We start from the raw sequence: 22,919 nt of genomic DNA, 5'->3' as shown, positions 1-22,919 counted from the left end.
CTGAGATTTTAATTACTGCAACTGTATGGCTGTAATTGTGTTTACTATCACGGTTCATGTCTTCATTGTTACTATTGCCACTGGTAAGTTGGACTGTTTCATTTCAGTGATAATCTTCATTGTGACCCTTAGCCATCATTGACATTTATGACATCAATATCGCAACCGATGGCTGTTTAGACCAAACTGTATCCCAAGTCAAGAGCAGAAATCCTCATTAACACTTTAGTCACCTCTCATGTCAGTTACTGTAATGCCCTGCTCACTGGTCTCCCAGTCAACGACAGCTTATTCCAAAATGTGTTGCCAGAATCATAAATAATATGAATATAAATATATGAATAACTGAATACACTAAATACTCTGACCACGTCACACCAATTCTCTTTCAGCTCTATTGGCTTCCAGTTCAATAATAAAAAAAAACTCAATAGAAACGCCTGACCATAACCTTAAAAATTCTCCACACCCTGGCTCCCCCCATACATTTGTATTTCATTTACATGTATCTATTTTTATTCTTGAAAATGCTTTAGGACAAATTTGCAGATTCACATGACTAAAACGTCTCCAGGATCTTAGATTGCAATCAGCTTTAATGAGTAGCGTAACAGTCATTTTTCAACATCAGGTGTACATTTTGTGATCTTTGAGGGTAAACAACAGAAGTGTATAGGAGGTGAGTTAACATACACTACACACGGCACTTCACTTTCACTTTCTTCACCCTTTGATTGTGTTGGGCTTTTGTCCATGAGATAAAGGTACAGTAGAAATGGAAATGTATAACTCACTGACACATGATAGAAGTTTATGAGCCTGACACCCAAGAAGGAAACACCATAGAAACAACAAACATTCCACTCTCGACAAAAGAATGACATCAAGGCAGAACAAAAAGTGCTCAAAAAAGGGTGTGTTGATATTTCTCCAGGAGTGTTGATGTCTCCTTGGCTGGTTAATGTTTATGGCGACAGTCTTTGAACATGGGGGGTGGCAGTGCAGAGATACATTCCGGCTCACGAGGCTTCAGTCGTCTGACTTAAGATAAGAGTCTTTAAGGAAGGGATTTTATACCGATCTGTTCTTTGTTGACTAAAAAGATTTTCTTTACTACGTGGCCACAGAATAGGGGTGTAACGGTATGCCGTCATCACGATTCACTCCATTGTCAGCACAGTAATTGAACAAAATGCAAAACATAAGATCTCCTTGCTTTTTGTACACAACTTTGTATAATTAAACAAAGCAGAAAGTGGTGGCACGGACTGAACAAACCATCAACACCTTACCTTGTCTTACTATATGTGACAAAGCCAATGAGTGCAATACTTAATAACACATCTTATTAATACTGTGGTATTAATTGCTCATAGATACTTCCTGTCCTTCAGTACAACTCTGTACTGAAATGAAAGTTAGGTCCCAAAAAACCCAAATTAGTGGGATTGTTATTAGTCCAAAGATTCCAAACCCATGTACCGTTACACCCCTAGAACAGAAGAAGTTTATGACAGACACAGAAAGTTTGCTCATAACCAAGTTTGCTCTGATACCTCCTGATGGAGGTATCAGACACACACCGTTAGAGCAGTGATTCTCAACTCGGGGGTCACAGGGTTTTACCACCACCCCCCAAATTATGGAATGACCCAATGTCCATGAATGCACCTCACATCTGTGCTATCAGCTTGTTTATGGGGGATTTACGCAGGAGGGGACGGACATCAAACGATTTATCGTGCCGTCCATCCAACACACAGATGCAGATATCTGCTGGAGAAGAAGCAGCCATAAAGAGAATGGCTTCAGTGCAGTTTGTGTGCATTACGGAACTGAGTGGCATTTCATCTATTGGCCCACGTAGAGGGGGAATCTACAGAAGAAATGTCCCTTTTACCCATGGAGTTAAACAGAAGAGTTACATTTGTATATTTAAGTCTTTTTGAATTGCAGTTTTTATTTATCAGAAGAATTTAATCCAAGGATTTGTTTGATTTTCACGACAAGTCCAGTTTCTCTGATGAAAGCTCAACTATACTGTGTACAAGCTGAAAACCTTTACAAACACACTTTTGTGGATTTTTTTGGAATTTGTGAACATTTTCTGATCATGACACTTGTTATTTTTATATTATTATTATTATTGTTATTTTGCACTACAGTAATCCCTCGTTTATCGCAGCTAATTGCTTTGACACCCGACGGTGACAAGCACATTTGGATTCCTTCCTTAGAAATCAAATATTTTGTTGATAAGAGCACAAAAAACATGCTTACAACCTTTTAAATATAGTTTTTTAAAACAATATTAGAGTCCTCTAGACGTGAACTAACACCCCTATGGTCACATTTACACTCATACCCAATATCATAATATAATGAGAAGACATTTAAGATATAAATAAGACTGGTGCTTGTGTTACCATAAATGTGTTCCAGTACTAGGGGAGCTGAGTGGGTGTGGACAGGAAGTGACATCTGGGATTGAGTGTTGAGTTTTAGGTTGGCCTGAGTCGCAGCGGCAACAGTAGGCCGTGTTAGAGATTATAGTGGCTGAGAGGGTTCAAACCTGCAAAAAGAGGTTGTTGTTCTGGCCATGAAGTCTGGTGCTTGTGTGTCTCAAACATTGCAGTATCATTACTGACATCCAGTGGCCAGTGTAGAATACTACAAATGCTCAATTCAAGGAAAAAATATGTACAATTTACTTAAAGTAATATAGCTCAACAGCACCATTTATTCATTCATTTTCTACCGCTTTTCCTCACGAGGGTCGCGGGGGTGCTGAAGCCTATCCCAGCTGTCTTCGGGCGTAAGGCGGGGTACACCCTAGACTGGTCGCCAACCAATCACAGGGCACATAGTATAGACAAACAACCATTCACACTCACATTCATACCTATGGACAATTTGGAGTCGCCAATTAACCTAGCATGTTTTTGGAATGTGGGAGGAAACCGGAGTACCCGGAGAAAACCCACGCATGCACGGGGAGAACATGCAAACTCCACACAGAGATGCCCGAGGGTGGGATTGAACCCTGGTCTCCTAGCTGTGAGGTCTGTGCGCTAACCCCTAGACCACCGTGCCGCCGCACCATTTATTAATGAATATATTTTTGAAAAATAAAAAAAACGTGAACTATGAAGCACGAGGGATTACTGTACCTCAAATTCAACTTCAAAGTTGTACTGATGCTGAACTGTGGGATGTTTTGTATGTACACCTTCACAGCACCAGCAGTGCGTGTTTGAGTTACGTAAGGCGTAGATTCATGCTCGGAGCAGATTTGATGCTTGATCCTGTGGAAGTTAGCAGCCATGGAATTGTAGCAAACAGTCACTTTAAATAGAAGATATTCGAGAAATTTCAGTTGGAATATTTTTGCAATTTGGGTCGCCACTTGTCATTGAAGACTAATGAAGGGTCCCGGATTCAAACCAGTTGACTAGCACTCACCCAGAAGGTTAAAGGGGTCCACTGTGTGGATTACCCTAGACACTCTTATACTGTACTGTCTGATGGTCAGCTGGTTTGTTAATACACACCATTTAAGCACATCAATTTTCTATACTTCATTTGTGTACAGGTGTGCTGACACCTGTGCTAGCTAAGGCCATGTCCACACCACTATGGATATTTTAAAAAGGCATACTTTTCCAACACAAACATGGGTTTTTGTCCTTAAAATGGAGCTTCTGAACTCCTGGGCTCATGTCGGAGCATGCTGATTTAAAAAGACAACACACACGTCCTTGTTCATCTAATATATCTCCATATTGATGAACATATGCATTATAACGTAAGACCAAGTCAGCTGTGGTTGGTTTTTCAGACCAAAATGGAGATGACAGCCGGTCTGTGTGTTTTTTATCGGGACAGACATTTTTTAACACCAAATGGAACGTTCTTCATTCATTCATTTTCTACCGCTTATCCTCATGAGGGTCGCCGGGGTTACTGGAGCCTATCCCAGCTGTCTTCGTGCGAGAGGGGGCGTACACCCTGGACTGGGTGTACAATCAGAGGGCACATATAGACAAACAACCATTCACTCTCACATTCATACCTATGGACAATTTGGAGTCTCCAATTAACCTAGCATGTTTTTGGAATGTGGGAGGAAACCGGAGTACCCGGAGAAAACCCATGCATGGCCAAGGGTGGAATTGAACTCAGGTTTCCTAGCTGTGAGGCCTGCGCGCTAACCATTCGTCCCAAATGGAACGTTCATTTGTAAAAATATCCGTGTTGGTGTGGACACAGCCGGACATGGTGAGGTACACCCTGGACCGGTTGCCAGTCCACCACATTAAAGATTATGAATGGAGCATCAAAGGTTTAAACATGCATACCTTGGTATAATGAAATATTGACAGTATGAAAGAAATACATATAAAAGGACTGACTTATTTGACGCAACCAGTGTCATTAAAAAAAAGAAAACCTTTCCAAGCTCGTCCCTCTAGGCAGTAGAAGATGACTCTAAAGTTGATACATTGTGATATGTGCATGTATCAGTTGTATAAATAGAAGGTAGACCAGTTATTGCTCAGATATATCATTCACATTTTGACAATTCAGTGCGAGTACTAACAAGTTGTTATGTGTGGAGTGCAGGGTTTATTCCAGGTTCATAACAGAGCAGGATTATCAGGCCATCTTGTTCAAGAGCTGCTTCTAATTCTGAGTGCAAAGGAAAAAAGTTGAAAATAGCACCCGAGTCCCCACCGGAGCGATAGACGACTGAAATGATGTCACGTTGTGTGCTCTTAGGTTTTGTTTCTGGTGAACATGCGCTCACCCCGCAAGGTGAGATGCTGAAGTTGGTACTGTAGCACCTCAGTGTCTGATGACTCCTTGATGCTGATTTTGTCGAGATTAAGGTAGTCCAGAGACTTGGACTGGGTCCTCTTCCCTTTGAGCAGACATAAGGGTAGTCTCCCATGTTCGCCTTGAGTCACGGACCTGAGGAAGGTGTCACTGGAGCTCGGCATACGCCGTCTTCTCCGACCGCTGGCAGCAGGAATGTCGTAAGGCTGGTAGTAGCGACTTTTGGCTTTAAAGATTCTTGAAGACCGATGGATGCTGGAGTCTAGTGACTTGGGCACATCTAGGGTCTGGATGGGACTGGGAACGGCCTCTGATAACATGCTCTTCTCTGGGGAGCTCTCTGACAATTTGTGGGCCAATTTCAGCAGCTCCTCACCCGTGGTGAAACCCACTAGATAGTTGGAGTCCATGTGGAGGATTTGGTATCCTGCAACTGTACTCCTGATGGGTGAGCATGGCGTGCTGGCACAGCGAGGTCTTTCTGCTTCCGCTTTCAACGTACCTTTGATTTCGGTTGCAGGTAGAATGGAAACATGAGCCCTTGACACCCCGCTGATGTCCACTTCCATCTTTACAGACATGTCCTACGGATGAAAAGGAGATCAATATACTGTACTTCATCTGAAGCCCAAGCTATGATAGTTTTGACATGAGTAAAAACGACTATAGTAGATACATTTAAACAGTAAAAAATTTAAATTAGACCAAAAATATCATCATTTTTGATGGACAAATCAAACACAACTAAGGTACAATTTTAGAGATGACCACCTGACCAATCAATAATCATGTCTTACAATGAGGGCATGGAAATTTTTTTCCGAATGTCCGATTGGACTCCTCAATCTATTGTGAACAATTCTGTAGAGCTGCAACAATTAATTGATGATTAATCATTTACGCAATTAATCAACAACTATTTCGGTAATCGATTTAGGTGACTAACTATTTAGGTCATTTTTTTTACTTTAATGTGTAAAAGCGCAAATAGCCTGTGATTTCAGCCTCTCAATTTTTTACATTTCTTTAGTTATCCATGTAAGCAGATCTATTATCTTTGCTCATTCATTCATTTTCTGGAAGCCTATCCCAGCTGTCTTCGGGCGTGGTGGGGTACACCCTGGACTGGTCGCCAGTCAATCACAGGGCACATATACAGTGGGGCAAAAAAGTATTTAGTCAGCCACCAATTGTGCAAGTTCTCCCACTTAAAAAGATGAGAGAGGCCTGTAATTTTCATCATAGGTACGCTTCAACTATGAGAGACAAAATGAGAAAAAAAAATCCAGATAATCATATTGTTTGATTTTTAAAGAATTTATTTGCAAATCATGGTGGAAAATAAGTATTTGGTCAAAAACAAAAGTTCATCTCAATACTTTGTGATATACCCTTTGTTGGCAATGACAGAGATCAAACGTTTTCTGTAACTCTTCACAAGATTTTCACACACTGTTGTAGGTATTTTGGCCCATTCCTCCATGCAGATCGCCTCTAGAGCAGTGATGTTTAGGGGCTGTCGCTGGGCAACACGGATTTTCAACTCCCTCCAAAGATTTTCTATGGGGTTGAGATCTGGAGACTGGCTAGGCCACTCCAGGACCTTGAAATGCTTCTTATGAAGCCACTCCTTCGTTGCCCGGGCGGTGTGTTTGGGATCGTTGTCATGCTGAAAGACCCAGCCACGTTTCATCTTCAGTGCCCTTGCTGATGGAAGAAGGTTTTCATTCAGAATCTCACGATACATGGCCCCATTCATTCTCCCATTTACACGGATCAGTTGTCCTGGTCCCTTTGCAGAAAAACAGCCCCAGAGCATGATGTTTCCACCCCCATGCTTCACAGTAGGTGTGGTGTTGTTTGGATGCAACTCAGCATTCTTTCTCCTCCAAACACGACGAGTTGAGTTGATACCAAAAAGTTCTATTTTGGTTTCATCTGACCATATTACATTCTCCCAATCCTCTTCTGGATCATCCAAATGCTCTCTAGCAAACTTCAGACGGGCTTGGACATGTACTGGCTTCAGCAGGGGGACACGTCTGGCACTGCAGGATTTGAGTCCCTGGCGGCGGAGTGTGTTACTTATGGTAGCCTTCGTTAATATGGTCCCAGCTCTCTGCAGGTCTTTCACTAGGTCCCCCCGTGTGGTTCTGGGATTTTTGCTCACCGTTCTTGTTATCATTTTGACCCCACGGGGTGAGATCTTGCGTGGAGCCCCAGATCGAGGGAGATTATCGGTGGTCTTGTAGGTCTTCCATTTTCTCACAATTGCTCCCACAGTTGATTTCTTCACACCAAGCTGCTTAACTATTGCAGATTCAGTCTTCCCAGCCTGGTGCAGGTCTACAATTTTGTTTCTGATGTCCTTTGACAGCTCTTTGGTCTTGGCCATAGTGGAGTTTGGAGTGTGACTGTCTGAGGTTGTGGACAGGTGTCTTTTATACTGATAACCAGTTCAAACAGGTGCCATCAATACAGGTAACGAGTGGAGGACAGAGGAGCTTCTTAAAGAAGAACTTACAGGTCTGTGAGAGCCACAAATCTTGCTTGTTTGTAGGTGACCAAATACTTATTTTCCACCATGATTTGCAAATAAATTCTTTAAAAATCAAACAATGTGATTATCTGGATTTTTTTTTCTCATTTTGTCTCTCATAGTTGAAGCGTACCTATGATGAAAATTACAGGCCTCTCTCATCTTTTTAAGTGGGAGAACTTGCACAATTGGTGGCTGACTAAATACTTTTTTGCCCCACTGTAGACAAACAACCATTCACACTATGGACATATATGGACACATATCTATGGATAATTTGGAGTCACCAATTAACCTGGCATGTTTTTGGAATGTGGGAGGAAGCCGGAGTACCCATAGCATGCAAACACCACACAGAGATGGCCGAGAGTGGAACTGAACTGAGGTCGCCTGGTTGTGAGGCCTGCGTGCTAACCACTCGTCCGCCGTGCAGACATATTATCTTTGTGTTTTAGCCAAAACAAGATATTCACACATATCAGCTTTGACTTTGGTGGTGGACATTTTCTTTTGCCTCAAGCGTCAGATGAACCGACTAAGAAAATGATGATGATTGTATTTTTGTCTACATTTATTGGTTTACTGAAGCTATTGGACACACATTAATTGACCCTTGGCCTGCATACAAAGCAAAGCAAATCATTGGAATGGGAATTTAATAGGGATGTTCAGATCAGGAGTTTATATTGCCGATACGATAATCCATGAGTGAAATCGGCAGATACCGATAGCGATCACATAGATCGGCTATATCAGGAGTCCAAGGTTTTTTCTTGTGAGAGCTACTTTTTTCCCGATACTTCTGCAGGGCACTGTATCGTGTATTGTTGAACCCCCAATACATATGCAAATGTACAGTACATGTGTGTACATACAGTAGGTATATGACTTTTGATATACTGTACTCATCTTTACAACAGCAGCACAATAACACCCAATTGGTCCAACAATTGTGGTGAGAAGATGTAATCATAAAAGGTTTTTTTGTGTTAAAAGGATGGAAGATATCCTACTGACACTGACGGCACACTTGCATTGGCACGGTTACGTTGTTGAAACCGGGATAAACCGGCGGGGTTGCATGCTATGAGGAGGAATTACGCCTAGTCGCGACGACAGCAAGTGGACGAGGAGAAGATGTGATAAAAGAAGATGGCCAGAAGCACAGCTTTGAGTAAAATACTCAATAGATACTCAATACATTTGAACATAGCACAGCGGCATCAAACGTGAATCCAACACTGTATTTTAGACGAATTCGTGGCCGACCAGGCCCAGCTTCTCCCGGGCCGTTGATACAGAAACTAGTTTCTTTAATTAATCTAAGACTAAATGATAACACGGTGTATACATATCCTCACTGATTATGTGACGCATTGCTTATTTTATAAACGAATTATTTAAGACAGTACAATGCAAGATAGTAGCAGCGACGTATTTGGGCGCCGCTCACACGACGGGAATTCATTCAAGTAATTCATTTTCGTAGATTAATTTCCATGAAAACAAATCCCCACCTGAATGACTAAACGCATGAAACGTATCAAAATGCATGAAAATAAATCACAAACCTGTTTGACAGCCAAGTAGCAGCCTCTCCGTCAAAGATGGCCTTCACTCGCCCAGTCACTATTGATGGGTCGATCGCGAACGATTCGGCTTTTTGAACATCCTCTTTAAGTGAATGAATCTATCTCGGCTGGTTTTCTGTTGAAGCTGCACGTGATTGGTCAAAATAAGGTGCGGGATGTGTTTGAGATGGGATTTATGGCGTATTTTCAAAAGCGTTTTTATCAAGGAAACAATTAAACAGTGGAAGATTATATTTGTACCTTAATAATTTAATATACACTCTATTGGTGAAAAATATTCAGAAATATTTATTATAGTTTCATTTGGCTTATGTTTTCATTTTGAAACATTCCATAAGGTGGTGCCGTTTCCCTCGAGCCATAAATACCAGCTCCCTTAAAAGAGCTGAAATACCCATCACGAGCAGTCACCTGCAGCAGAATGAGCACTTCCTGTTTGGGTTTTTCAAAGCAAAGCTACAACGATTGGGAGTTCGTTATAGTCCAATTGAATGGGAGTAAGACAAATATTGGCTACTTTATTTACACCGCAACCAAATTCAAGTCATGACTTATAAAGTATGTTTTGATTAATGGTGTTTAATCACCGCAAGTGTCAAAGGTATTGAAGCACTTTCTGGCTTGAATCTACTGGTTGTATTTAGTTGAATTATACCTGCTGAATAGTACATATAAATTACAACAATTTTAAATTAGGGTGACCATAGTTTGAAAACCTTGGCCCAGCAATGAGAGTCTAATGAAGTCTACTCAAACATAACCTTATCATTTCAGTACATTTAAAGCATTTTAAATGTTTTAAAAAGCAAAGGCTGAACTTTTTTTTTATATGGTTTGCTTTTGGGGGAATTTTTGGCAAAACTAATTCACAACACTAACACTAATTGACATCACATAACACCCAAAGATGATTTGTCCTCTATATCAGCAACCTAATGCTGCAACGACAAACATTGAAGAGTACGTTTTCATCACTTTGTTTCCAAAAATAGCATGGCCAGGACAGGACGTGAAAATGTCCTGTCATGTCTCGGGCATGTTATGAATTTGAAAGATTCCGATTCTTTTCAGAGTTACGGTCATAAAAAGTATGAGGGCGCTAACCAAAGAAATGTGTAAATGTCTTCATGTGGGTTTTTCATGATATGACCTTTTTATGAATGACTTATGAATTGATGATGAGCAGGGGCTGTAGTGGAACTGCACATTTGGCCGCCATGAAGAAACACCACTGGCTATTTTCTGGCTAGATGTCGCGAGGAGGGAGGGAGGGAGTGCCTTCAACTTTGGACACTGTGGAGCCCTCAGTGGAGTTGGCCAAGATGTGGCTCTATGTTGTTTGTGAGTGGTGGATCCTGGGTGCACCGACTGTAGTGGCACCAACCTGCCTTATGGCCCCCACATCATACTCTCCAGCTCCTCTGGCTCTCTGGATGAGAGGCTGAAAGAACAGAGTACTTTGCCGTTTTTACCTGAAAACGTGTCTGTGAGGATAGCCCAGGGGCGGGCAAACTACGGCCCGGGGGCCACATCCGGCCCGCCAAGTGTTTGAATACGGCCCGCCCAATCTTTCCAAAGTATTTCATTTAAACTCAACATACAACCTGGCATCGTGGCCTGAGCCAACCTTTTGATGGTTGTATCAATTTCGTTTTTTGACACGGTCTGTTGTTTACAAAGTACTCCTGAAAAAAGGGACACAAGCACATAATAATAATAATAATAATAATTATTATTATTATTAGATTATTATAATTATTATTAGAACTATTATGATTATTATAATTATTATATTAATGCCAATTATTATATTAATTATATATAATATTATTGTTATATTTGCATATTTTACATAATAATAATATAATAATTATTATTTTAATTTTATTGTAATTATTATAATATTTTATTATTTTTTAAATATTTAAATATAAATATAAAATAATACATAATAATAGCAGATTGCATGACACTTTTACAGATACAATAATACCAGGTGGACTGTTACGTGTAAAATATATAGTCTGCCCCCCCCCCCCGTAAATTTTGTCATATCAATGCGGCCCGCGAGTCAAAAAGTTTGCCCACCCCTGGGATAGCCCCTTAATTACTGTAATAAAACAAAATGTAACATGAACAAAAAATGAACAAAGTGTCACACAGGCAGTCGCACAGAGCATTACTTAGAAAATTAATATGTGACAACATATGGACAAGTAAAGCAAAGACATTGATGATAAATATATAAATTCTGGAGTACAATTTATTGACTAAAGTGCAGAATTAATAAAGATTTTTTTGATAAAGCTAAGTCACATTCAATGACTGAAATGTATTGCTGTATACTGTTGAGTTTGGCAACATCTTTATTGTTGTAGCGTCTTGTAGCGTCGTTGTCATTTGTTCATGAATTCAAGCTGCATCAATTTGTTGTGTTTTTTCCTAGTAGTTGTACGTACATTTCCTTTTTTTAGTGATGTAGATTTTAAAGTTGGCGTTGTACTTTTGGATTCTCATTGATGTAGACCAGGGGTGTCCAATGTGCTTCCCTGGGGGACCGTGACTGTTTTTTTTTATTTTAGAGTGTGGTACATTCAAAAAATATAAAAAAAATTTAACAAGAAAACTGAAGAAAACATTGAAAAATCACCAGTCAGTATAAGTCAGAAAGAGAAAAATGCATTTGATCTATGTCACAAAACAGGTTTTTTTCTGCAATATATAATTTCTGAGCAAATCTGCATATATGTTGCTTTAAAAAATATCAAAGTGGTCTTTGCATCCTTTAATTTTTGTGGAGATGTACAGTGTGGAAGGCATGTATCCATGTTGACATCCATATCCACCCCCTTGGATTACACAAAGTTGGCCACCTGTTGAAGCAACATAATGCGTGTAATGTGGAGCCCAGTCACAAACCTATTTTTCTTGTATTCCTTTTCAATTAAATTTATGATATAATGCTTTCACTTTCTCTTCCAGCCCGTCTACAGTGTTTGTTTACCATGTGACCCTGTAATGTAGTATTTTGTTAAGTACTTCAAGTCATCACGTTCAACATCATTATACAAAAAAAAGCCAAGAGTCATATATTTATTTACACTTTGAACATATTTGCTCAAATATGCAATCAGTAAACCTGGAAAAATACTTCAGAATATGACTGATTGAAGACTGTGACCCAAGTTATTCATTGACATCCAGTATGAAGCAAACATATAAGTGATTCCTAACAGGCAGATTTGACTGATTGCATTTTTTATTTTTCTCCAGCGGCTGTGTTATCAGTCGTGTAAGCTGTCAGCAAAAAACCATTAGCACTGTCATAACTAGCATGTATTCGTCTGACATCAATTCAGTCCGTGTTGCAGTTCCATATTGCATTTAGAAATATGGACAGCTGATAATGGACCAGGCAGGTCCGATGGCTTGAAGACAAACAGCATTTAAGGATGTAGCATGCACTTTGAACTTTGGTACCAACCTGTGGTGTCAGCTGATGGATGACATCCTGAAGGCAGCCAGCGAGTCACACATGATGACAATATTAAGATGTTGAATATACTGTATGGCCCTGTATGCAAGCATACCCAACAGAAAGGCACCATTGATATTTGTACACGCTAATATACACAGCTGTTACACACTTGTGTATGGCACTTCATCTACAAGACATGGACACATTTATACATTTTGTCATTTATAAAACTCTATGTTCACTACATCATTAAATGTCTGTACACAATAAATAAATGGCAGAAAATAAAGTTAAATAGTGACTATTTTTTGGCCCTAAACAAGCATTTTTTTCTTTCTCGTTCTGTCTGGTTTTACACAGTTCTTGGATCTGGTTTGGTGGTGTCGCTGGATGACATGATTTGCAGGTCACCATTCGGCGATGCCACCTTAGTCCTACTGCTATCCTTAACCCTGAACAGCAGCGCTTTAGCGTTGTTTCTAGAAAAAAAGGGTGTCTGATCTCCCTTTAGGATCTCAGTTTCACTGTCCAGTATGCTGTCAATACTGGACTCTTTATGATGCAGAACATGACCGTTCATAACGGCGGCTCCCGTGGAGCTGTAGTTATTAATCATGTTGTTGGCATTCACGAGCATCTCGGTGGATGCTGAGCTCACGCTAGTTGCAGCACTGACCGCGACGCGGTAGTTGTCGTTCCCCCTGGCACACAGCGGGCTAGGCGGTAAGCTATGTGCCTCATGAGCGTGGTTGTAATGTGCGCAGGTACTCTTCAGTTCATCTTGCTTCAAGCACTGCGGCGGCTGATGAGTCTTAGTCAACAGCAGGGGGCGCTTCTCCTCAAAGGGGCTGACAGCGACCGAGGGCACAGAGATGGCCAGGCTGGAAAGAGGGGCTGACATCTCTGATGGAGGAGACGTTGCCAGAGGGCTGAAAACAAACGAGGAAGGGTTATCACATGATTGAGACATGAATTTTCATTCATTCGTTCACGAGGTGGGCTGGAGCCTATCCCAGTGTCTATCCTACGGTCTCCAATGAAAGGGGAACTGCACTTTTTTGGAACAATTCGCAACACATATTTCTTATCATCAATATACTTGTTCATGCATGACCACAGCATGTACGATATGAAACGATAAAACGCCGTTTTTGTAGAGGGCTTCCATAATTTGGGAGTCTGGGAAGAAACCGGAGCTGAGCCCTAGACCACCTGGTTGTGAGGCAGACATGCTCGCTTCTACAAACACCTGCCATGTTGGCTACCGGTCAGCTGCCTCCAGAGTCCCTTGGGCCAAAAAGGCCTGATAGGACTCCTTCTTCAGCTTGATGGCATCCCTCACCGCTGACGTCGACCATGGGTTCCGGGATTACCGCCATTATCGGCACTGACCACCTTATGGCCGCAGCTCCACTCAGCTGCCTCCAAAATGGAGGCACAGAACCTGGCCCACTCAGACTCAAAAAAACACACTTTTCATAATTGAAATTTAGTGTGGAAGTGGTATGTTTTTGCCGTCTTTGTCCTTCTTCCCCACTTATTTTCAAACCCTTTGTAAAGTTTAGACTTAAAGCGGCGGCTGTGTCTTGTGTCACTGTGTCCTTCAAGTAAGAGTTTCACAGTGTGGTCCGGAATTGTGATCAACTGCATTTGATGTATTTCAGGGGAATTCCTATTCCTAATCCGTATTTCCGTGTACGCCTCCACTGCAAACAATTTGAATGATTGTTGACCTGACTTGTTCTCTGTCATGGAAAGCTGAAAGTGATCTTTTACCTTGTCATTTAAGGCAAATCCGTGTTGGAGTTGGGCGTGTCTCTGCACTTCTTTGACTGAGCACTTAGGTCTTTGGTGCCACCGGTGGCATTCAGGCGCCCCCTACGGGCTAGTGTGGCATGCTGGCTATTCTCCGCCAATGACGTCATTGAGACAGAGTCAGTGTCAGACACTACACTGTTGCTCCAGTCATTACTCCAGCTGTGGAGACAGGGAGGGGACGTTGTCATGGAGACAGTTCTCAGGCAGGACATTTTAAAATGAAATCACTTTTTTTTTAGCTTTGGAAGACATTTAAGGCTAAAAATGCTTCATGAATAACTGTTGTCATTTTGAAGGGAGTGGATGTTTACTGCCTGAGCTCCACAGTTGCTATTGGAGTTTTTGGCTCTTCAGTGCTTTTTTGTGCTTTCCTGACCACAGATCTTAACCACAAAAACAGGAGTGTTTTTGCCATTTGTGAGCCAGTTCATAGCACAATCAATATGGTTATTATAGAGCAGAGGTAGGGAACCTATGGCTCGGGAGCCAGGTAGGGCTCTTTTGATGACTGTATCTGGCTCTCAAGCATTTCTTACCACAATAAAAATGTATTTTTGCTAACATTTTAAAGTAAACCATCACAGAAATGACTGTTAAAAATAATCAACAACTTTCTTATGCATTTTAATCCGTCCATCTCTTTTCTACTGCAATACGGCCGACCATATCCATCTTTCCTGATGATATTTTCCAGGTCAAACACCAAAACTCGATTATTACTGGGTAATGCGGTAGTCTACCTCGGTCATTGAGATGTCAACATGTAAATGCAAACTTTCCTCCTTTAGTCAAATAGTCACCTAGCTAAAGCTGCAGAACCAAGCCTTCTGACGAAGATGGCCAAAAGAATGAAATACGTGTACGGAGTACGGTGCAAAACCATGCAGCAGCAGAAGTTGCATTAATGGCAGCAAGTATTTGATTTATTATTGGACACTGCGCTGCTCACGAAAGTGTGCTGGCCACACCCCATTGGCGCCCCAATGCACACATTTTATTGCATTCAATGTTTAAAAAAATGTATATGGCTCTCACAGATACACATTTTAAAATATCTGGCCTTCATGGCTCTCTTAGCCAAAAAGGTTCCCGACCCCTGTTATAGAGTGATGGGCATGTCCACGTTTGCGTCCTCAGATTACCAGTGACTACCAGGGACGTTGAAGTACTCCTTCCACCACCTGATTATATCCCAGTTGAGGTCAGCAGCCCCCACCCTCATTGCAACCAGTGTAGAGGTGGCATTGCTTTCCCTTTTCTGAGGTGTCACATGGTTTGCCAGAACCGCATCAAAGCCACACCCCGGTTTTTGCTTTGATCACTCCTCATTCCCTGTGGCACTTCAAGTGTGGCCTGCCGGAGGTGCTTCAGGAGTCCCGCGAACCATCCATGCTCTGTAAGACTCCGTCACAGCCTCCTTACCTGTTATTCACTATCACAACTGGCATTGACCGCTGTGCAACCATTGTGCCGATCAGCCGCCGAAGCAGTGGAGGCTTGGAATACGGCCTCAATATTCTGACTCATTATCACATACTACAGTATTAATTGGCCCTGTACCCTAGAAACCGCCCATAAATGATACGGGAAAAGGCCGAAATGATACTGTGTCAAAGCCCAGGGCAGTGATACTGATAAAATATAGAGTTTAACCATGTCCAGTATCAGCCCTCGTAGCTGTCCACTCAGAGAGCGCTACTCTGGTATCGTGCCCGTGAAACAACCAATCAGAGAACAGCGCACGAGCGTGAACACACAGCGTTTGTTTTGCTGCCGTCTGTGCTCTGTCAACATGTCAGCGGTTGACAATCCCGGAGAAAGACAAATAGGGAAAATAGCTAACAGAATATTAGAAGTGGAACGTTTTATCACCATTAATGAGGAGGACAGACATTGATAAGACAAGACTGTTGATAAAATATTATTGTTGAAATATTTTGCAATTATTGTGTTTACACTGTTTAGATATAATACATGTAATAAACTGAAGATTTTCTGGAAACAAAATGGTCTTTTGATTAAATAGTACGTGATAATAAGCTCATGATTAAATAGTATGTGATAATAAGATCATCACATGGTTTGTCTGGTATCAGGCCCAGTATGTGATAACCTATAAATATAACCCTCACTACCTGCTTGGGTGTCCTCGGTCCCAGACGGCATTTTTGATCATATTTATCCATCCATCCACGTTCAGAGCACCAATGGCAGGAAGAGCAGGATTCAAACCCAGGTCTCCCTGATCTCCTGACTGTGTGGCGTGCATACTAACCATTCACCCACCGTGCGGCGATAATATTTATCCTTACATTAAATTAATTCAGGATAAATAATATCCTCAATATACCTTCTATATACATTCGATACAAAAACATTCCTTGATGAACACGTTCTCATTTAATGAAGCCATTCCCCGCCGTGACACACATTTAAACACTGGAGGCAGAATGTGAAGACAAGTCCAATACAGCTGCCGTCGCTTACATGATCATGGCTGAAAGGTGTGTTTTTATTTGTGAGCTATGGTGTATAGCTCACAAATATTATTATATATATATTATATATATATTATATATATAATATTATTTGTGAGCTATGGTGTATAGCTCACAAATAAACACACCTTTCAGCCATGATCACATCAAATCTCAGTGACTTTGATTGTGCTTTTCGTGTATAGTAATCCCTCATTAGTGCATATGCATTTATTGATTTATTACATCCAGACACAATCGTGATAAGTCTGTCATGTCTTTGGGTAAAAAGACAGTGGTTCTCCCAAAGCAATCGTTTCAGCAACAGCAAGATTAGTGCCTGTTGAGATAACAACCACAATGAAAACCACGTTGCACCTCCTGTAGCTGAGGGTCGTACCCTTCTCTCTCCAGCACTCTGGAATAGACTTTACCAGGAAGGCTGAGGAGTGTGATCCTGTTTAGTTGGAACACACCCTCCAGTCACCCTTCTTGAAAAGGGGGACCACCACCCAGGTTTGCCAATCCAGAAGTACTCGTCCTGACTTCCATACAATGTTGAAGAGACACGTCAACCAAGACAATCCCTCAACATTCAGAGCCTCAAGGAATTTAGGGCAAAACTCGTCCAACCTCGTAGCTTTGCCACTGAGGAGGTTTTTGACTAACTAAGATACCGAAGCCATGGTGATGGATCTTTGTGTCTTCAGACTCTGCTTCCTTTGTGAACGGTATGTCAGTGGGTTTGAGAAAAGTAGTCGAAAAAGTAGAAAAGTAGTCTTTCCACCACTCAGGAGGTCAGGAGGCCTCCATCCCTACTTCCTCTTTCTGGGGCGTCAAATAGTTTGCAGAACCTCTTTGAGAATGGCCAAAAAATCAGGTTCAGTTGCCTCAACAAACTTCTCCACTGCCAAAGCCACCTGCCACTTGGCCCGCTGGTACCTATCAGCTCTTTCAGAAGCCCAACAAATCTGATTTATTAACTAATATATTTTTGAAAAACCCACGATGGAGTAAATCCCAAAAAGTTGAAGCACAAAGTGGTGAAGGATTTTGGATTTATTATGAATGTACTGAATGTAATGTCACTGCAGGTGGTTCTTGGGTCATTATGTTTATTGGTTTATTGTTCATCGGGTCGATATGATTGGTTTAATTTTTGCTCTTCATGGTGTTTGACAAGCACAAGGCACTTCTGGAGGCAGCACATAAAAGAAAAGGAAAGTGAAAGTGAAGAAGTGGAGAAATCCACATTGGTTGCATGTCTGTTCCATGTTGCTGAAACACTTGCAACCATGATGAAGGATAAAGATAGTATTCTTGAACATGATAAAGGATCTGCTCCTATGGAATGGACAGTGATACATAAGCAGTGTAGTTAAGCCAGTCTGTCTTTCCTTCCCTTGCAATGCCCTTTTATGCTAAGAGTCCACTGGGCCGGTGCCAGTTTGCGCCAGTTTTGCGCCAAAGATTATGTGATTGTCGCGTAGTGACTTGCTGTGGTGCCAAATTATGTTCACTCTGCATGTTGCCGTTATTCGGCGCCACAGCGAGGATGCACAGGACTCCTAACATCATTGCCGCAACTTGGCGCGTGCCATTACATTCCAGTGGATTCCAATAAGTGGATTGTTTGTGACATTTGGTTCCACTTTGCGCTGATTGCTCGATGCAAGTGGTGTGATTAAATTTTTAAACATTTTGAAATTTTCTTGCTGCCAAACTCAATTTTTGCTGCCGTTACGGGCCACCAAGAGCCAGTTGGGAGGCAGTTTGAGCCACTGCACGCCACTAGGCGCCACAGCAAATTGCAGTGGCGCGAACAGGCACCAACTGGCGCCGGCCCAGTGGACTCCTAGCATTACAGAGTCCAAGACAACAACAGGAATAAAAGTAAGGAGTTTGTCTGTTTTTTTTATCCTGCATTAGTCTTTCTGTTACTGTATTGTATGTGTCCTCAATGTGGGCTATATATACAGTGTGTGTGACGTAGGTGTTAATCTACATGTAAGTTTCCACTTACACGAAAGGTTAATTTAAATCACAGTCTAGAAACCGTTTGAACAAAAGCCTACAATATTTTCTATGACAGTTTTGGTTTGTTTGGTTAAATGGATGTACCATATCAATTTGTCTCATTCCTGATAAGGAAATGATTAAAGGTTATTGAATGGAATACAGTAAAACCTTGGTATACCTATGCCATAGATAGCATATTGTGGTTTGTGTACATTTTCGGGTTAGCGTACAATATATTATTAGTATATATACGGACTATGGAGACAGTTGATATTTTTAAAAGAAGATTAAAGACGCACCTTTTTAATCAGGCTTTTAACTAATATTGTTAAGCTTTTATTATGTTTTCGTCCTTTTAGTCCTATTTTATGTTCTTATTCTTCACCTTTTAACTCCAGTGTTTTGTTTTATCTTTTAGTCCTATTTTATGGTCTTAGTCTTTAGCTCTAACTCCAGTGTTTCCTCAGGGGGGTCCTCCACACTGGGGGCTGTTTCGGTATGCTGAGGGGGTGCCATCCTTGGGTCCCTTCGACATGGCCGGCTGGGGGGTTCCTCCCTTTAATGTGGGGGTCCGCCCGTCTAACGGAGTCGGAGGGCCCGGGTGCTGGTCCTCCGATGGCACGGCCTGCAGCTTCTCCCAGTGTGGACAGCCCCAAAGGTGGCGTTACCTTGTTCCTCAGTACCATGCCATGTCTCCCTACTGTGGGTGATTGTGTGCTTGCGTGTGTGTGTGTGTGTGGGTGGATGGGTGTGTGTGTGTATGTGGGTCTAGTATGGAGGGTGGGAAGGAGGGGCTTTCTTTTTTCTTCATTGTTTTCCTTTTTAATTGTGGTAATTGTTTTAATTCTGGAAAGCACTTTGTGTTGCATCTCCTTGCAGGAAAAGTGCTCTACAATAAAGTTGATTTGATTTTTGATTTGATTTGATTTATTGTAATACTAAAAAAAAACACGTGTTTTGTTTTTTTCCTTTCTGTAACAGATTAACAGACGCTAACCAAGATTCCACCAAGTTACCTTTCCACTCCTTACCTTTGGCTGGAGATGTGGGTGAGTGTGGTAGGTTCTTGTGTTGATAAGGCGTATTTGCTTGTGGAGAATGTGGTTTCTGTCTCCTTCTCAGCTGCATGCCGGACTGTCCCGTTGCACTGCTATGGAAATAAAAGGACAGCTGGGTAAGAGGAAGCGTAATCATCACATACGATGTCATTGATTGGACGTCAGTGAGTCCCAGCTCACGTTGGTTTGCTGCAAATCTTGAAGAGGCAAATTGGAGACCTGCCGTCTGCTGGCTGATTTTGCCAGCTTGTTTCTCTTCTTCCTCAGGTTCTGCCTGAAGCGCTCATGGAGCTTCTTCCTCTGCTGCCTGTAGGGAAGAAACATACTGCATTCGGAGGCAGCACAGATGACTTGCTTTACAAAAACCCTAAAGTTCATATGGCTTGGCTGTAGCAATGACCACAAATATTCATGTGGTCAAATACACACCACAATATAGTTATAGCGTCCAAAAGTAGAAGACGTTCCAAATCCATTCATGTCGAATGCTACATTCACTTGAAATTTGATTCAGAGAGCATATTAATTCATATTTAGCACGAGACACTAATGGGCGCTACAATCAAATCATGGAATGTACCTTTTGAAGATATTCAATGAAACATGCAAATGTGGCATCAATTACTTTGTTTTGCAGTAGGCAACCACACACATGATTCCAACGACTAGGAGCGCAATGCAGATTCCTGTTATTGTTAAAATACGTTTCTGATACAGCTCCTCAGCTTCTGAAAAAGAGGACAGTCCAATCTTTAAACTTCACGTCTACAAATATGCGTATGTTCACATACAGCGCAGTGGAAAAGTGTTTGCCCCCTTCCTTGTTTCTTTTTTTATGTTTGTTACACTTAAATGTTTCAGATTATCAAACAAATTTTAATATTAGTCAATGACAACAACTGCATACAAAATGCAGTTTTTAAATGAAATTTTTTATAATTAAGGGGGACAAAAAATCTGCAGATCTGCAGCAACAACTGCAATCAAGCGTTGCAATTTGTCTCTTCCAGCGCTGTGGAGGAATGTAGCCCCACTCATCTTTGCAGAATTGTTGTCATTCAGCCACATTGGAGGCTTTTCCAGCATGAAGCCTTTTTAAGGTCATGCCATAGCATCTCAATAGGATTCAGGTCAGGACTTTGACTTGGCCACTCCAAAGTCTTCATTTGTTTTTTCTTCAGCCATTCAGAGGTGGACTTGCTTGTTTTGGATCATTGTCCTGCTGAAGAACCTAGGTTTGAGCTTGAGGTCAAGAACAAGATGGCCGGATATTGTCCTTCAGGATTTTTTGGTAGACCATCACACTACCACAACCATATTTTACTGTTGGTGTGATATTCTTTTTCTGAACTGCGACATGACTTTTTTTTCAGATTTAATGGGTTCACACACCCTCCAAAAACGTCAACTTTTGTCTCTTCACACCACAGAGTATTTGGGGGATCATCAGGATGTTTTCTGGCAAAATTGAGACAAGACTTAATGTTCTTTTTGTTCAGCAGTGGTTTTCGCCTTGGAACTCTGCCATCCAGGTTATTTCTTATGGCGGAGTTGTGAACACTGACCTTAATGAACTGAGGCAAGTGAGGCCTGCAGTTCTTTGGATGTTGTTGTGGGGTCTTTTGTGACCTCTTGGATGAGTCATTGCTGTGCTCTTTGATTAATTTTGGTTGACTCGCAACTCCTGGGAAGGTTCACCACTCTTCCAGGTTTTTGCCATTTGTGGATAAGGCTCTCAATGTGGTTGGCTGGAGTCCCAAAGCTTTAGAAATGACTTTGTAACTTTTTTCACACTGTTTGATCCCTCTTACTTTCTCTCATTTGTTCTTGATTTTTTTTTAGATCTCAGTTGTTGGTCTACTTCACTTTGTCAAGCAGGTCCTATTTTAGTGATTTATTGATTGGGAACATGTGTGGCAGTAATCAGGCCTGGGTGTGGCAGAAGAAATTGAAGTCAGGTAGTTATATTTTAACTGGGGACAAGTAACTTTTTCACAGAGGACCATGTCGGTTTGGATTGTTTTTCTCCCTTAATAATAAAAAGTTTTATTTAAAAACTGCTTTTTGTGTTCAGTTGTGTTGGCATCGACTAACATTTCAATTTGTTGGATTATCTGACACATTTAGGTGTGACAAATGTGCATAAAAAATAAGAAATCAGAAAAGGTGCAAACACTTTTTCACACCACTGCATATGCATAGAACATAGTACATAGACATAAACATGAAGTACATGAACAATCATATACCACAATAACAAGGGAAGGTCATACTGAGATGTGTAAATAAATGGGGTGTTGATTTGATGATAATCTAAACATTGATTGATTACAGGAAAGGTATTCTTATACAGGTGCGTGCAGTCAATACTTTTGGAGGGCTAATTCCCAAAAGGTGCTAAACCATTTGTTAAATAGTAAAATCAAGGTTGTTGCATAAATAAATTTTTTATGCTTAATATTTTTATCATTAATTTTTGTACCATTTTCATATATTTTACCACCAGAAAGTGTGTGCTTTTTTGCAATTTTATTTTTTATGCTGTCCGAGGTCTCACTTTACAATAAGGTACACAAAAATACAGTAGTTACTGAGGAACTAATGAAGAAGTAATTAGGAATGAATTACTAATGCACATAAACTTAAAGTAGTAACTGAGGAACTAATGAAGAAGTAATTAGGAATGAATTACTGACGCACATAAACTTAAAGTAGTAACTGAGGAACTAATGAAGAAGTAATTAGGAATGAATTACTGACGCACATAAACTTAAAGTAGTAACTGAGGAACTAATGAAGAAGTAATTAGGAATGAATTACTGACGCACATAAACTTAAAGTAGTAACTGAGGAACTAATGAAGAAGTAATTAGGAATGAATTACTGACGCACATAAACTTAAAGTAGTAACTGAGGAACTAATGAAGAACTTACAGTATGAGGAACTAATGAGTAGAGTCGTTACTGAGGAACTAAGGCACATGAATATTGAGTAGTTACTGAGGAACTAAGGCACATGAATATTGAGTAGTTACTGAGGAACTAATGAAGAACTAATGAGTAGTGGTTAGGGTTAGGTAGGAATGATCCTCATTATACTGT

The 22,919-nt window shown here is 41.0% G+C and overlaps 2 protein-coding genes across 9 annotated transcripts in view; both read right to left on the bottom strand.

The window, feature by feature from the left end:
* Positions 1-361: 361 nt before the first annotated feature.
* On the bottom strand, positions 362-9,044 carry macir (macrophage immunometabolism regulator). 2 transcript variants are annotated; one of them, XM_058064505.1, is made up of 3 exons: positions 8,947-9,027; positions 5,339-5,420; positions 362-5,269 (listed from the first exon to the last, which is right to left on the bottom strand). In XM_058064505.1, the coding sequence occupies exons 2-3, from the start codon at positions 5,415-5,417 to the stop codon at positions 4,776-4,778; spliced, it is 573 nt and encodes a 190-aa protein (XP_057920488.1). In that variant the 5' UTR covers positions 5,418-5,420; positions 8,947-9,027; the 3' UTR covers positions 362-4,775. The 2 variants fall into 2 exon arrangements, with proteins under 2 accessions (XP_057920488.1, XP_057920487.1); XM_058064504.1 differs by having other exon boundaries at positions 371-5,420; positions 8,947-9,044.
* A 2,289-nt stretch (positions 9,045-11,333) lies between these two features.
* Positions 11,334-22,919, bottom strand: part of nrg1 (neuregulin 1) — a 35,393-nt gene continuing 23,807 nt past the window's right edge. For 2 of the 7 annotated variants that reach the window (XM_058064450.1, XM_058064452.1), the window contains exons 5-9: positions 20,443-20,545; positions 19,998-20,124; positions 19,791-19,909; positions 14,222-14,422; positions 13,229-13,374 (exon numbers count right to left, since the gene is read on the bottom strand). In XM_058064450.1, the coding sequence (XP_057920433.1) occupies positions 14,230-14,422; positions 19,791-19,909; positions 19,998-20,124; positions 20,443-20,545 (542 nt within the window). In that variant the 3' untranslated portion in view covers positions 13,229-13,374; positions 14,222-14,229. Of the gene's footprint in view, positions 13,375-14,221; positions 14,423-19,790; positions 19,910-19,997; positions 20,125-20,442; positions 20,546-22,919 lie in introns of all 7 variants that reach the window. The other 5 variants (XM_058064446.1, XM_058064448.1, XM_058064451.1 and 2 more) reach the window with 4 other exon arrangements.

This window comes from Doryrhamphus excisus, chromosome 2, assembly GCF_030265055.1.
Source record: "Doryrhamphus excisus isolate RoL2022-K1 chromosome 2, RoL_Dexc_1.0, whole genome shotgun sequence".
Lineage (NCBI taxonomy): Eukaryota > Metazoa > Chordata > Actinopteri > Syngnathiformes > Syngnathidae > Doryrhamphus > Doryrhamphus excisus.
Note: the sequence above shows the minus strand (reverse complement) of the source record. Positions and strands in the feature narration are given on the sequence as shown.

Coding starts and splice junctions, on each gene's coding strand:
- macir (XM_058064504.1), bottom strand. CDS start 5,417: ATGTCTGTAAAGATGGAAGTGGACATCAGCGGGGTGTCAAGGGCTCAT.